We start from the raw sequence: 16,537 nt of genomic DNA, 5'->3' as shown, positions 1-16,537 counted from the left end.
GGAAAACTGTTGATGAGTGACCAGGAATTAAGGAATTTCCTACAATGACAGGCCTTTGCTTTACTGGGTATGGGGTACAAGGGCATCGAAGAGCTTGACGAACGTGCATTACGCTTCATAATTGCCTGCTGGAATTTACTAGAAAGTTGAATGTGTAGGCTGCATTACTGGGATGAGTAAGTTTATCTTCATTCCTGGATCCTAATTTTAGAAGAGAAAGCCATGGTGTTGTCTCAACAATGACAGGCTCTAGTGCCACTTGGCCTGGATAGGAAATGTTAACATTAGGGGTGATAGGAAGAAAGCATCTCCCATTTGACTAAAGTAAGAATGTTTTGAGGTTGTGTATCACAAAACATTGCATTGGAAGAGTCCTTAGAGATAAAAAAAAAAAAAAACTCCAATGTGTCTCAGATTTTAACATGCACACAAATCACATGGGGGAGTGTATTAAAATGAATATTTGTGAATCCCAGCCACCTGAGATTCTGAGAGTAGCTTAAGGATTACCCCAATATGATTCTGGTAGATCCCAGCCACCTGAGATTCTGAGAGTAGCTTAAGGATTACCCCAATATGATTCTGGTAGATCCTTGGATAATACTTTGAGACAACCTGTGCTTGTCCATTTCCCTCATTTTATCAGGGGGAAACTGAGGCACAAAGAGGTTAAGAAGAAGTGGCCGTTAGCTCTACTTTGGAAGAATGTAAACTGAAAGGCAGAAGGTGAAAGTTAGAGGTAGGGCTGGGATAAGAGCCCAGATCTGAGCTCTGATGAAGCACTTTCCCACTAAGAGCCCTCAATGTGGGTAGAGGAAGGAAGAAGTTGAAAGAGGAAAGGAGATGGCCTGTGATTTGTTATTTATTAGCGTGTCCCCAGTTTTGGTAGCTCTACAGTTCTGTGGGATGTGCCCCATCATTATGGACCCGCAGGTGTCTGCTGTGCACGATCGTACCAAGTCTCTGTGGATGACACACGCCTCTTCCAGGTAGGCCATGCCCTCACACACGTCCAGACACATGCCCAGCAGGGTCTCTGCGGCAAAGAGTCCCCGCTGGCTGCGCAGGTAATCCGACAGGCAGCCGTGCTCCATGAACTCGAACACCAGGCAGATGGGGGCTTGCTCCAGACACACCCCGTAGAGCTGGACCAGTTTGGGGTGAGAGAGTTTCCTGGAGGAAAAAGACAGGAGTGAGATGGCCCAAACTCAGTTTCCCAAAAGTGCTGAACATTTGATGGCACCAAAATAGCCGGTGGCTGTAGGGGACTGACATATATTTTCCTAGTTTAAGAATTAAAGTTAGTGAGTAATGTACGTGTTCTGCCCAGAATGTTTGAAGGTAATCGGTTCCAGACAATGTCCTTGTGATAAACAAGGCTGCTGCCTAGAGGCATAACAAAGGACCTGAATTGTAAGTAAGCAAGAGCTACCCCACCCCACAGCACTGGGGGTCTGGAGGCCACACGATAAACATATTATTCCTGTGATTGCTGCGTACACCCCATAAGATGGCTGGTTAGTCAATGACAGGTAAGACCCCTCAAGGGAGGGGCAACCTAAGCTAGGCAAAGCCGCCGGGGTTCAGCCAAAGATCTTAGGGGGTCACCCTAAGAGAAGCTGGGGATAAGAAATGCCCCCTGTGGCTCACCTTGCCCATCCTTGCTAATCTTGGCCCTTTATGCCTAGTGCCTAGACCAACCACCTTGAAATTCTGAGTCAGGGGATATCTGCTTCCCTAAGGCTACGCATTCCGGAATTTATGGCTATCGCTGCCAAGCCTGGGCGGTTAAGCACAAAGAACTAACTTTAATCTTTTAGAGTATAAAAATAAAACTGACCCGGTGTATTATTACTCAAGTCAACCGTTTGTATGTGTGTCTGCATTTTTCTTTGTGTTCTGCGTTTATGTTTTGTGTTCTGTGTTCATCCTCCGTCCTGTAAACGGGCCACAACAGGTGGCTGCTTGGTCCAACTCATGGCTTTGGAAACAAAATCCATTCCCTCCTAAAACAAAAATATATCACTGGAGCTGAGACTTGATGGAGGGCAGGGAGTCAGCTGGTGTGTGTAGATAAACAGAGGGCAGTGTGGCTGGCATGTTGTGGATCAGAAGAAAAATGGGTAGGAGCTGAGATGGGGCAGTGGGCAAGGCCAGACCATGGCGGGCCTTGCAGAACATGGTAAGGAGTTTGGTTTTATTTCCTATGCAATAGGAAGACACTGCTGGGATTAGAACAGGGAGGTGGCACCATGTGGCATCAGAATGGTATTTAGAGAACACAGGGTGTCTGGCATACCCTTGTTTTGACCACTCACATCATGACTTCAGCCTCCTCTATGAAGTCCTCTTCTGACATTGCCCCTTCCTGAATGGTTTTGATGGCCACCTTGTCCTTGTTGAGCCAGTAGCCAAGATGCACCAACCCAAACTGCCCACTGCCAATCTCCTGCACAAAAGTGAGCTCCGAGGGATCGATCACCCATTTCCCTGGAAGAGAGAGAGGGGGTTTTCCAGGGTCAGCAAGTAGTAGATATGAAATATAGGGCTGCCCAGGGCCTAGGGAGCCCTACATAGCATTTTAGCCTATTGTTTCTATAACTCACAGATGGAAAACAGTGTAAGTCCTAAACTTAGAACCATCATAAATATAAATAAATGTTCCCCCAAATAATAACATAGGATATACATCTAAAGCTATGGAAAAATGTTTGTGAGGTGGCTACATGGAAAGGAAAAGGAGCATAGCATTAATGAAGATATTAAAGAAAGTAAATGAAAGGGTTCTTGCAAGGTCCCAATCATTTTCTATATCTGTGAATTTTTTATTGTCATTTTTCACACAGAGCAAATTTCATTTCAGCTGATCGTTCATTCATTCATTTATTCATTCATCTATCAAGAGTACCCACTATGTACACTCTGTACACAGCACTCTGCTAGGCCTTAGCAAGGGTGACGTTCAGAGAGGTAAGTGGATTCAAAGAGAAGACACAATCTAGCACACTGTTTGGCCCATGGGAGGTTCTCAATAAATGTTGCATAAACTAATAAAAGGATCCAAGGCTCAACTGTCTTATTGACAAAATGATTGGGCAACCAGATAATCTCTGAGATTCCACTCAGCGTGGACACATTAGGATTCTACAGATATTAGAATGCCCTTAGGTATTTTCATAGGGAGGCTAGAGAGGCGTTATCCTTCCCCAGTGCTTGGTCTGGTACCATAAAGAGCCAGATTTCTACCTGTTTGAGGCAGAGACTCAACAGAAAACAGTACTGAGTACCTACTGTGTGCCAGCCCTGGTGCTGGTTAAGGATGAAGAAGCCCATGGCAGTGTTTCTCAAAGTATTGCCCTCTGACCACCCGAGTCAAAGTCACTGGACACTTATTTAAAATATAGACTCTAGGATCCCAGTATCAGGGATTGTGTCTTGGTAAGTGCTGGGTAAGGTCCAGGAGCCCATATTTTTAAATAAGCATTCCGGGGGACTTTGATGCACACTGAAGTTTGAGAACCACCAAGCTAGGAGATACAAGATGAAAATTAGAGCAGCCTGATCCTCAAGCAGCACACAGTCGGGACCAAGGAAATACAAACTCCAATGCCTTCAGAGTCCAGGCAGGTAATTAATCCCAAGTGGTGAAGCAGTTGCACAAGAAGGCACAGTGAGGGCTGCAGCACTGCAGATGCAGGCCCTGCCTGGAGGCATTAAAAAAAAATCTTAACACTCTGTTATGCAAACAAACACTTCTAGATGCTGCCAGCTGCCAGCCATTGCAATAGACCCATACCACACCAACTACATGATGTAGAAGTTCTAGAAGGTAGTTGGAAACACAGTGCTAAGGCATTGTTTCCGATATTTTTCTAATGGCATTTTAGTAGAGTGCTCTGTACAAAGTTGGTGCTCAATAAATACTTCATTAATGCACTGTTTTATAAAACCAGTGGCCATTGCTTTGGCCTAGATAGATGGGCTTATGCGAGTATATGCACTTCTCTTACACACATTATAAATGTTCATCAGGGCTGCTCGCTCCAGATATATAGAACACTTGTTTTGTTGGTCATTTGAAGTCTGGGGACCAGGTAGGTACATAGACAGTCCATGTGGAATTTAGAGCCATGGGTTTACATTCCTGATCATTGTGCTTACCGTATCTCAGCCCTGCCTTGATGGGGGCTGTCTGTCTCCAGGAACAAACTGGATACCGGAGCCGAGTGACCAGGCCTGGGTTGATTGAAAAGCCAAAGGCAATGGTTAGGGCTTTGGTGTAGCAACCATCTAACTTCAATCACCACGAAAATAAAACTGATGCAAACGCTAATTTTACCACGAAAGAAACATATTCATGAATATTCATTGCGGTTCTATTTGTTATAGTGAAAATTGTAATCAACCAAAATATCTAAATAAATGTGGTTGAGACTGCTAAAAAAAAAAAAAAAAAAAGCTAATTTTATTCTGGAAAACAAATCCCAAGGTCCAGCCACTGATAAATCACAGCCTCCTTGAGAAGATTCATAAGCACAGGTGTCTGGCATGGGTAAAATTCCATGATCTTCATACTAGAGTTTGTTAATTGTTATATAATCTAATATATGACATCCTTTCCTATTTGTATATTTAATTATTATTTATGATCAGGAAGAAACGAGGCTGGGCTTCTGTCACTTTTCCCCAAGTCCCCCTTTGTCTTCTAGAACTCACCTCCTCCATTATGTTGGTGATAATTGATGAGAAGAGGGATGGAATCAAACACATACTTCTCAGCCACGTAGTATCGCTTAGGGTTGTCATTTGTTTCTTTGATGTGATAATGCTTTATACAGGGGTTGTTCTCGCTTAAACAAACCAAACATAAATGCAGTGATTAGTAAAAAGCAATGCTGAGACACAAAAATGTGTACTGATGTTAGATTCTTATTATATTCATTTTGTGATGACGTCTCACAAAGTTGGCAGATAGATTTCAACTTGTATGTCAGTCTTGATAGGTTGGCCCTGAGTGCCTCCCTGCTGTGTTAAGAAGGACTCTGAGGTTGCATGTGGACCCGGTTGGCAGCAGTGCTATGATGGATTGGTGATGTTTCTTCCATTGCTACAAAACGGGGGAATGGTATTACATGTGCTGCATGTTTGCCATCCCTGCTCTGTGAATTATTTTGTCAGCCTATGTTTGAGGAAGCCTCTCTAACCCCTTCATACTTACCCGACTTTGTGCCACAAAGAGTTAACAGAGCTGGCCTGACGGTTGTCCTTAGAAAGTCCTGCTTGCACCATCACCCTTTGGCTGGTGTTTGGGAACCTGGATTTCGGGAGGGTTCTCCCCGTTCTCTAACTGACTAGGCTGGCGGGCTGTGCCTAAACTGTTTGTATAAACAATGCGCTTTATGGCTGAACACCTACTTTCCTTCTGAGAGTCTAGAATTTTGGTGTGTGCTAGGCAGAGGGTGTCTACAGAAGCAGCCCCTGATAAAAACCCGGGCACTGAGTCTCTCATGAGCTCCCCTGGTAGGACAATACTCCACACGTGTTGTCACGACTCGTAGCTGGAGGAATGAAGCATGTCGCGTGTGACTCTACCGGAAGAAGACTCTTGCAAGCTTGCATTTGCTTTCCTCTGGGCTTTGCCCCACCTGCCTTTGCCCACTGCTGATTCTGTTTCCTATCCCTTTGCTGTAATAAGCCTTAGTCCTGGGCGTCCTCTTAGTGAGCCCAGCGGTGGTCTTGGGAGCCCCCAACACAGAGTTTCACTCTCATTCTTTCTCCATCACACCTTACAGGTTTCGGGTCACTGTCCTCACTGTGTCCCAGCCACGCACAGACACAGTCCCTCTGAGATGTGCCTTGTGTTCTTTCTTCCCCATGCCTGGGTGGTGGCTTCCTCTTTGCCCCTGTCTGAGCCCTACCCTTGCTCTGGCTCCTGCTCATGCCTTCAAGTCTTTCACGAAATATTCCCTGAGAACACCTTAAAAATTATTTTTCTCTTCTATGAATTCTTACTGCACTGTGATCATTGCCAAGCTGCTTAGTTCTTACTGATTTTCTAATAAGAAGAGCAGTTGAGACCTAGGTACGTTCTTAGACATCATTTTACAGAAAGGGAAACCGAGGTCCAGAGAAGATTTCACCATCAGCTTGGCTGGAGCACGAATGTGGCATGGCCACTTTAGCCCCATTGCCTTAGGGAAGTGCCATCAGCTCTTTGAGCCTCAGTTTCTCCTGTGTGAAATGAACACAGCAACGCCTGCCTTCAGGGCTTCTTAGGATTGGAAATGGTCTGCAACGTTCCTGGCATATAGTAAGGACTTGATCAATGGTAGGCAGTTTTATTCACAGAGCCAGAACTGGATTTCATATATTTTTACTTCCAGTTGGAAATCTCTTCTTTGTTACTCTATGTATTAAATTATACGCTCATCCTAGACAGGGCCAAGTATTTTATTTCTTTGAAGCTCTGAAATCCGGGATGCTAACTGGCAAGAGGGCCTGGCTTCCACCTCCAGCTCTGTTCCTTTCTAACTAACCCTCTTCAGTTTTGTCCTGGATCTCCCTGGCCTTGGTTTTGTCAGAGGTGACTCACCCGGTTCAGAGGTCTCTCTCCCCACTTTGCCGAGCTGAGTTAGCACCATACCTTACGATGGCCTTGGTGAACACGGACACGGTGTACGTTCCCGGAGTCCTGGAATCTCGCACCATGAAGGCTCCTTCTTTGCCCTGGATTGGTTAGAGAGAGTGGCAGGGCAGTGATGTCATGCAATAAGGCTTGTTCCCCCAGCTCCACTTTCTCACCCACAGAAGGAGGAAATACTGCAGGCCAGTGTGGCATAGAGCCAACTTTCAGCAATAATGGAACCCTTTCATGTATTCTATCAATCCATAGATATTTCTTAAATTCCTACACAGGGCAGGGACTGTTCGCACGCTGACGTTAGCCATGAATGAAGACAGACAGACAGACATAAGTTGTACCTTTTTAGAGCTCACCATGTGCCAGACTCTTTACAGGTGGTTTCCAAGCCTTCCTGTGACACTGTAAGCTAGATACTGTCACCCTTAATCACCAGTGAGGACACTGAGCGCCAGAGAGCTCATGTGGTGTTCCCATGACCCACGACTAGTAAGTGACCTGTCCTTCATCTCCCTGGCCTGGCTTTTCTCAGAGGGGACAGGGAGAACACGTGGTTTCTAGTGAGCCTTCCACTTTGGCATGGGGGCAAAGCCCACACTCATTCCACCAACTCCATGATGCCTCCACTCGGTGGGCGTCAGAAGCCACTTCATTCCCCCACAAGGACACACAGCTACCTGTCCTGAAAACGTCATCAGTTCTTCGATGGGAATATATTTCTCAGGCCTTTTACAGAGCGCTGATTTTGCTGCAGGACAGAAGGAGCAAGAACATCAATCAAGCTCCTGGTTTCATGAGGGAGGTAGGAGGAAGGGAGAGCCCTGAGAATGTACCTTTCACCACCCGGACAATTTTGTTGACACTGATTAAATAATCACAAGCAAATGGACATGCCAGTCTATTCATTCCTGATGGAAATTTAAAAATCTAAAGTAAGTATTTCATGTCTAACACTCTGTTCCTACCCCTGTAAACCAGTGCTGGTAACACCTGTAAAGCCTGTCTGTGTGATTTACTCAGACACAGGGAGGGCCCTAAGTGAAGGTCAGAGTTAGACAAGATCCTGGTGGAGGGTATGCACTTGGAGCATATGGAACGAAGTATATAGAATCTAGAACAATACAAGCGCCTCCTTCCCCCAACTGCAAAGGTGGGTTGTTGTACAAGCAAAGACACACACACACACACACACACACACACACACACACGGTAACACTAATTGTTTGAATTTTAGGATCTCTGGGTTAGAAAGGGCCTTATCAAGACAATCTAGCCCAGTGTTATCCCAACCTTGGCACCATTGACATTTTGGGCTAGGTGATTTATGGTGCATCAAAAACCCCAGATTAGCTCATTTGTTTTCAAAAATAGCTTTTGAAGCATGACTTATATACCAAAAAATTCTCCCATTTTCAGTGTACAAGTCAATGATTTTTAGTAAATTTAGAGTTGTTGCAACCATTAGCATAATCTAATTTTAGACAATTTTCATTACTGCAGAAGGAAACCTTAGTCCCATGTCCACCCCTGCCACACAAATATTTTTTCTGTCTCCATAGATTTGCCTTTTATAGGCATTTCACATAAATGGAATCATATAATATGTGGTCTTTTGTGATGGGCTTCTTTCATTTAGCATATTGTTTTCAAGGTTCATCCAAGTTGTGCACATATCAGAATTTCCTTCCTTTTTACAGCTGAATAATATTCTTGTGTGTGTGTGTGTGTGTGTGTGTGTGTGTGTGTATGTGTACCCCATTTTGTGGACATTTGTGATATTTCCACCTTTTGACCACTGTGAATAGTGAATTTGTGTCTGGATTCCTTTGCTCAATATCATGTTTGTGATATTCATCTGCGTGTCACATGTAGCATAGCTTGTCTTCATAGGTTTTCCCCATTTGCCGAATAATGTAGCTTTTGCTCTTGCCTCATTGAAATGTGATAGATTAACCTCAAGGCAGGAAGAAATAAAACTTCAACTGTGGCCAGGCGCGGTGGCTCACGCCACCTGTAACCCTAGTACTCTGGGAGGGTGCTGATGGTCATGCACTGATGGTCATGCCACTGAGGCAGGAGAATTGCTCGAGGTCAAGAGTTCGAAACCAGCCTGAGCAAGAGCGAGACCCTGTCTCTACTATAAATAGAAAGAAATTAATTGGCCAAATAATATATATATATATATATATATATATATATATATATATATATATATATATAAAATTAGCCGGGCATGGTGGTGCATGCCTGTAGTCCCAGCTACTCGGGAGGCTGAGGCAGCAGGATTGCTTGAGCCCAGGAGACTGAGGTTGCTGTGAGCTAAGCTGACGCCACAGCACTCACTCTAGCTTGGGCAACAAAGTGAGACTCTGTCTCAAAAAACAAAAACAAACAAAAAAAAAACTTCAACAGAGGCAGACTTTATCTGAATATGTAACTTATTCTAAAGGGGAAGAAACATAGACCATAAAGATTAGAAGTTTATCAACTGTGAAAATGGGAGTGTGACTATCTCTCCCATCTAATTAAGAATGTTTTGTTATTGTTTTTACTGTTAAATTTTCAAAGAAGCCATTGCTTTTCTGGAAAAAAATTTGTAATTAGAGCTGGGCTCAGCTCTTAAATATGAACCAGACTAAATAGTGCATAGAAATCAGAAAAAGGAGAGGTGAGGTGTGCAGTCAACGCTGCTGAGTATGGAACCTCAGTTTCCCTGAAGCCCCCTCTCCCTTCATCTTGGTTGCTCTGAGTGGCATTCAGTGAGAGAGACAGGAAACTGTTTTGGGGCTGAGGCAGCCCAGAGTTCTGAGGAAACTGAGGCATTCAGCATGTGACTTCCTGCACAGAGCTCAGAGGAAGTCACAACCACTGAGAACACAGGTGCCTAGAGGGCCATTACTCATGTCACTGCCTTGCAAGGGCGCGCTGACCTGTGCCTTGTGACCACAGGGGGCCCTTGCTCCCTTGGGGTATCCCTAAGGTTTCAGTTTGCCTTTTACTACGTAATCTAGAAAAATAAATAGGAAAAAAAAATCATGATAAGGAGGCAAAATATATGTTTCACCCGGGTGGGATGGGAGAACAGAAAGGAATTTATGCATTCCCTTATTAACTGTGTGTGTGTGCATATGTGTTTGTGTGTGTGTATGAAGAAGCATCCCTGCTTTAGTCCAGACCATGCCACTGATTTCACTTTCTGAACTTGTCCCAGTTTTCTCGCCTGTAATACAAAGGAGATGGACCAGATGCTCTTTAAAAAGAATCCTAGCAGCCTATAATTTTGTGAATTTCATATGTTTTCTGATTAAATGTATGAGCGTCAACTTCCTCATCTGTAAAAAACTTCATAAGGTTCTTGGGAGAATTAAAGTGCATAGAACAGCTTCTGGAATATAATACCAGAATGAGGACTTACTAGTTATTAAGTTAGTAATAGCTAATAATAATAGCATATGATTTCATTATTATTACATGCTATGGTCTATTATCTGCTGGAAGTAATTATTCCATTGTCTGTCTTCATCTGAGACATGTTGGTTGTGTTAAGAGTATATTTCTTGGCCAGGTGCGGTGGCTCACGCCTGTAATCCTAGCACTCTGGGAGGCCGAGGCGGGAGGATTGTTCGAGGTCAGGAGTTCAAAACCAGACTGAGCAAGAGCAAGACCCCGTCTCTACTATAAATAGAAAGAAATTAATTGGCCAACTAATTTATATAGAAAAAATGAGCCAGGCATGGTGGTGCATGCCTGTAGTCCCAGCTACTCGGGAGGCTGAGGCAGTAGGATTGCTTGAGCCCAGGAGTTTGAGGTTGCTGTGAGCTAGGCTGATGCCACAGCACTCACTCTAGCCTGGGCAACAAAGTGAGACTCTGTCTCAAAAAAAAAAAAAAAGTATATTTCTTTCTTTCTATCCATATAATTTGAAGGTGACTTTTCAGAAGATAATCTCAACACACAGGGTAAGTTATTGTGGAAAGACAGACTGATAATTCATAGGCTTGTCATGCTGCATTATACTTTAAGAGTGTCTCTGGCAGATAGCCATCTTTCAATCTGGAGGTGGTTCTTTCCTTCTCTTGAAACAAACCTATTATTAAGTCAATATTGCATCTTTAAGGACATCTTAGAACCACGGAGAGATGATGAACCCATGCTGTAGCCAAGGCTCCTGTCTGAAATTCAGGTCACCCAATGTGCGAGATGCCGCGGGGTAGTCTGGGTGAGTTACAGAGTACCTGCTTGGAAGGATGGGTTAAGACAGAAGAGAAACTGTTGAGATCCAAGGCAGAGTGAGAACAGAGCCGCTGGAAAAGTAATAACATCACACCGTAAGGGTTCAAAGGCAAGAAAAACCAGGATCCACAGGCAGGGAGAGAGAAGACATGAGGGGCTTCTTGGAGGAGGCAACATTTGAAGAATTGATAGGACATGTTGGGAGGTGCTTTTCAGTGGTTCCCAAACTTCGGTATGTCTTAGAATCACTTGGGTGCTACCTCTAGAAATCCTGATTGGGTAGGGCTGAAGTCCAGGAGTTTGTATTTTTAAAAAGCCCCCTTAATTTTGCTCATGACCAGCTAGATCCTCCTTGAGCACCCTTGTCAATTATAACACATTTATTAAGCACTTGATATATTCATTCATTCAACAAATATTTATTGAGCAACTACTTTGTTCTAGATACAGGTTGGGTACCTGGGTACAGCAGAAACAAGATAAAGGGTTTATATTCTAGTGGAGAAAGATGTATGGGGCAGTACACCAGGAACTTTAGCTAATAAAGTCAAATGAATCAACCCATCTCTTATGAGTCCTCTACTTGTTAGACAAGAAGATATACCTAGAAATGCTGCAACTATTATTTCAAACAGCATACAAGAAAAGTGAAAAAGAGTAAGATAATGTCATTCAATTCTAGTTATCCAGATTCTGGGCTAAATCTGATAGGGACCCTTTGACATCTGCCCTCATATTTCCGTAAGAAGGAGAAGAGAATTTGGTAAAGTAGTTCAAAATATTAGCAGGGAGGAATGTTTCAACTGCCCAAGCAAGCAAAATATACTTAAATACCTCAAAAGAACTGCTATAAAATAGGAATCATCTTGAGCTAGTTATTAATGTGGGCTGTTTTAAGTGCTCCATAGACTTCATTAAGCAATGCATGATTGAAAATAACAAAACTATACTTGTTTAAGCACAGTATAATCTATTTAGAACTCAGGAAAATCAGCCAGAAAAAAATCAAACAACCCTATAAAAAATGGGCAAAGGACATGAACAGAAACTTCTCAAAAGAAGACAGAATGGCCAAAAAACATATGAAAAAATGCTCAACATCTCTAATCATCAGGGAAATGCAAATCAAAACCACAATGAGATATCACTTAACTCCAGTGAGAATGGCCTCTATCAAAAAGTCCCCAAACAATAAATGCTGGTGTGGATGCGGAGAGATAGGAACACTCCTACACTGCTGGTGGGACTGCAAACTAGTTCAACCTCTGTGGAAAGCAATATGGAGATACCTTAAAGCGATACAAGTAGATCTACCATTTGATCCAGCAATTCCACTACTGGGCATCTACCCAAAAGATCAAAAGTCACTTTATGAAAAAGACACCTGCACTCGAATGTTTATAGCAGCATAATTCACAATTGCAAAGTTGTGGAAACAACCCAAATGCCCATCAATACATGCGTGGATTAATAAAATGTGGTATATGTATACCATGGAGTACTATTCAGCTTTAAGAAACAATGATGATATAACATCTCTTGTATTTTCCTGGATAGAGCTGGAACCCATTCTACTAAGTGAAGTATCTCAAGAATGGAAAAACAAGCACCACATGTACTCACCAGCAAATCGGTATTAATGGATCAACACCTAAGTGGACATATAGGAAAAACATTTATCGGGTGTCGGGCAGGTGGGAGGGGGGAGGAGGGGATGGGTATATACAACCACAATGAGTGACATGTGCAACATTTGGGGGATGGTCACGCTTGAGGCTCTGACTCGAGGGGGGAGGAGGGCATGGGCAATATATGTAACCTTAACACTTGTACCCCCATAATATGCTGAAATAAAAAACATAAAATAAACACAGTATAATTCAGGTATTTAATTAATTTTACACTCCTCTCAATGAGTTCGTATCAGTCAAGTTTTACTATGTTGTCCAATAACACAGGCTGGGGGGACCCAAGTGTTGAGCTGGCTACCTAAGCGTCATAAGTTCAACTTGAGAAAATACAGATTCCCAGGAACCAACTCCGGAGATTCTGATTCTGTAGATTGGAGTGGGACCTGGGAATCTGTATTTTTAAACATTTCCCAGCAATCCTAATGTGTGGTCTATAGGGACACACAGGAACTAATTAAATGCTGAGCTGATATAGAACCAAGGAGAGTCCAGGAATCACTTAGCCCGATTCCTTTTCCTCTGTGAAATCTTTTTCAGCTTTTTTGGAGTTGATCTTAGTTTATTTTAGATTATCCTCCCACTCTTTCAAACAGAGCTTGTCTTGTTTCCCAATAGAGTCCTGGTGCATGCATTGTCACCAACTGCGTGGGCCAAGGGAGCAGGAGCACAGAGTGGCAGCATGAGCCGGGCAATTGTCATCCCTGATTGAGTGCAATGCTCATCTTGTTCTTATCGAGAAACTGAGGTCCAGAAAGAACAGAAAGATGGCCCCAAAGTCACACACTGAGTTGGTCACAGAGAACAGGGACCAGAACACAGTACTTGTCCCACCACATTATGCTTTTTCTCCTCTTCCCTTTCTCCCTTAATCCTGACATCCTGGGTAAGATCAGTCCTGCTACTTATACTCCGTGGCTTTAGAGAAAAAGTGTTGATGAAAATTAAGTTTTTAAAAAAAATATGCTATGTTTCCTTTGGACCCACAGCCCAACCCGGCAGAATCTGAGTCACAGCCACCCTGACCTAGACAAAGAAGTAAGATGGCAGACCAGCAGTGATGGCTCTCCAAGTTCAGCCACCATCACAGGGTAAAGACCGCTGCAGCAAGGCGGTCAACATGTCAATACCAAGCCCTGCCCAGGTTTCTCATCCTGTGGTTTGCTAGTCCTATGAATTCCCAGAGTATTTTCACCAGACATGAAAACCACTGTTAACCAAACATGTCAACCCACTCCACAGCATGACTGAAAAAACAGTACAATTCATTTTAAGTCAAAAGACAAGTTAAGGAGACTTACTGTGTCCAAAAGAAGTTTTTCAGCTTTGTCTCGGCTGATACTCTCATTGTACCACCTGAAAGCAAGAAAAAGTCATATGTCAATGACATTTTTAAAGTTTCATTATTTACTTACAAAAGATAATGCTAGAAAATCTTATGGTCATGTTCTACTTCTACCAGTGGGTTTTTTTTTTTTTTTCTTTTTGGTAGAGACAGGGTCTTGCTCTATCTCTTGGACTAGAATGCAGTGACATCGTCATAGCTCTCTCTGCAACCTCAAACTCCTGGGCTTGAGCAATCCTCCTGCTCCTGAGTAGCTGGGACTACAGGTGGGTACCACCACACCTGACTTACTTTTCTATTTTTTTGTAGAGACAGGTCTCCCTCTTGCTCAGGCTGGTCTTAAACTCCCGGCCTCAAGAAATCTTCCTGCCTTGGCCTCTCAAAGTTCTACCAGTGCTTTGAAACTCAAAAGTAAGGCCGGGCGCTGTGGCTCACGCCTGTAATCCTAGCTCTTGGGAGGCCGAGGCGGGCGGATTGCTCGAGGTCAGGAGTTCAAAACCAGCCTGAGCAAGAGCGAGACCCCGTCTCTACTATAAATAGAAAGAAATTAATTGGCCAACTGATATATATATAAAAAAAAAAATTAGCCGGGCATGGTGGCGCATGCCTGTAGTCCCAGCTACTCGGGGGGCTGAGGCAGAAGGATCACTCAAGCCCAGGAGTTTGAGGTTGCTGTGAGCTAGGCTGACGCCACGGCACTCACTCTAGCCTGGACAACAAAGTGAGACTCTGTCTCAAAAAAAAAAAAAAAAAAAAAAAAAAATAAAGAAACTCAAAAGTAAAGGTATGATCCATGCCCAGGTAGTAAAATGTTTAATTGGAGAGGAACAATGAAACAGAATTAGCAAAATATTAATGATTATTGAAGCCGGGTTTTGGGTTCATGGAGATTCATTATACTATTCTCTTTACCTTGCATATGTTGGAAATTTTCCAAAATAAAGTTTTAGAAAACATTCTCCATTTCATAAGTCAGTGGGTATTTATAAGTAGGAAGATGCTAGGACAGCTATAAAAATTTAATACCAATTTGAAAGTTTGATAAATATCCTTTTAAAACAACTGCAGTATTATCCTCTTTAAAATTGTCTTCCAGAACTTCTGAAAAGAAATTTCATTATTTTTATAATTTTGGTGCCTAATGAAAAACAACTAAAAAGTGGTAAAGAAGAATATGAATGATTTTTAGGGACAAAATTTTTTTTTTTTTTTTTTTTGAGACAGAGTCTCGATTTGTTGCCCAGGCTACAGTGAGTGCCGTGGTGTCAGCCTAGCTCACAGCAACCTCAAACTCCTGGGCTCAAGCAATCCTCCTGCCTCAGCCTCCCGAGTAGCTAGGACTACAGGCACGTGCCACCATGCCCGGCTAATTTTTTATATATATATTTTAGTTGGCCAATTAATTTCTTTCCATTTATAGTAGAGACGGGGTCTCACTCTTGCTCAGGCTGGTATCGAACTCCTGAACTTGAGCAATCTGCCCACCTCGGCCTCCCAGAGAGCTAGGACTACAGGCGGGAGCCACCGCGCCTGGCCTGGGACAAAATTTTTTATGTTGTTAACAATATTTGAGCCACATCCTGGCCTCCCTGGCTACATCCTCGGTAAGAGGAGGCACAATGATCATCAGTTAACAATTAGTTTTGAAAATTAATAAATCCAGGAGGAAAGAAGTTATAGGTGGAGAAGGAATACCATTTTACCAAACTTGTTTGGCTATTTGAGAGTAGCCATGAATAATACAATTAGTGGGTTCATTTGAGCTTTTTGAACATTATATGATGGAACTGTATTTTATCCCTCCATGCATTCCTAGGGATTATCTAATTGAGAACTGACAAATAGGCTTCACTTCACATGCAAGCAGCAAGCAGTTAGTCGTGGCTGCCTAGAGTTGTGCATTAAAAAGGTTATCATCAGTCTGGGCAGAGTGGATGAATGATAGTGTCACTATCAAAGAGTGATGTCTGGGCTGGGCACTGTGGCTCACTTCTGTAATCCCAGCACTTTGGGAGGCCGAGGCGGGAGGATCGCTTGAGGCCAGGAGCTCAAGATCAGCCCGAGCAACATAGTGAGATACCTTCTCTTTACAAAACATAGAAAAATTAGCTGGGTGTAGTGGCGCATGCCTGTAGTCCCAGCTACTCAGGAGGCTGAGGCAGGAGGATCACTTGAGCCCAGGATTTGGAGGTTGCAGTGAACTATGATGATGCCATTGTACTTTAACCCCAGCAAGAGAACGAGACCCTGTCTCAAAAAACAAAGAGTGATGTCTACCTGAGTTCAGTGCATGGGAAGGCAATGTCAGCAAGAGTGTCATGATATGCCTTCCTTCATCTCATGTGACCCTTCATTTTATGGAAAAGAGATCTGAGCTAAAACAGGGTAAGGAAACTTGTCCAAGGTCATGATTCCGAACCAAAGCAGGAGATCTGATCCAGTCAATTTAACAACCTATGATTATGTTTCCAGACGGTATATTTTAAAATTCTTACGCAGCTCTCACCTGAAACTAGACAACATTAAGTTCAAGGATAAAAGGTCATCATCCTGGTTGTCTTTTATATATCCGGCTGTATATACTAAATATTTCATACTAAATATCTGAATGTTTGCTTGTAAGTCATTATC

General features: G+C 43.1%; 2 protein-coding genes across 2 annotated transcripts in view; one reads left to right on the top strand and one right to left on the bottom strand.

Annotated features, from left to right (window-relative positions):
• MED7 (mediator complex subunit 7) overlaps nt 1–16,537 on the top strand; it is a 315,410-nt gene that overhangs the window by 209,475 nt on the left and 89,398 nt on the right. The gene's annotated exons all lie outside the window — the stretch shown is intronic.
• Nucleotides 1–16,537, bottom strand: part of ITK (IL2 inducible T cell kinase) — a 77,136-nt gene that overhangs the window by 11,719 nt on the left and 48,880 nt on the right. The window contains exons 8-13 of the mRNA XM_012781585.2: nt 13,863–13,917; nt 6,644–6,726; nt 4,717–4,850; nt 4,162–4,236; nt 2,319–2,490; nt 957–1,173 (exon numbers count right to left, since the gene is read on the bottom strand). Coding sequence (XP_012637039.1) covers nt 957–1,173; nt 2,319–2,490; nt 4,162–4,236; nt 4,717–4,850; nt 6,644–6,726; nt 13,863–13,917 — 736 coding nt within the window. The remainder of the gene's footprint in view (nt 1–956; nt 1,174–2,318; nt 2,491–4,161; nt 4,237–4,716; nt 4,851–6,643; nt 6,727–13,862; nt 13,918–16,537) is intronic.

Source organism: Microcebus murinus, chromosome 21, assembly GCF_040939455.1.
Source record: "Microcebus murinus isolate Inina chromosome 21, M.murinus_Inina_mat1.0, whole genome shotgun sequence".
NCBI lineage: Eukaryota > Metazoa > Chordata > Mammalia > Primates > Cheirogaleidae > Microcebus > Microcebus murinus.
This window is presented reverse-complemented; position numbering and strand designations above follow the sequence as displayed.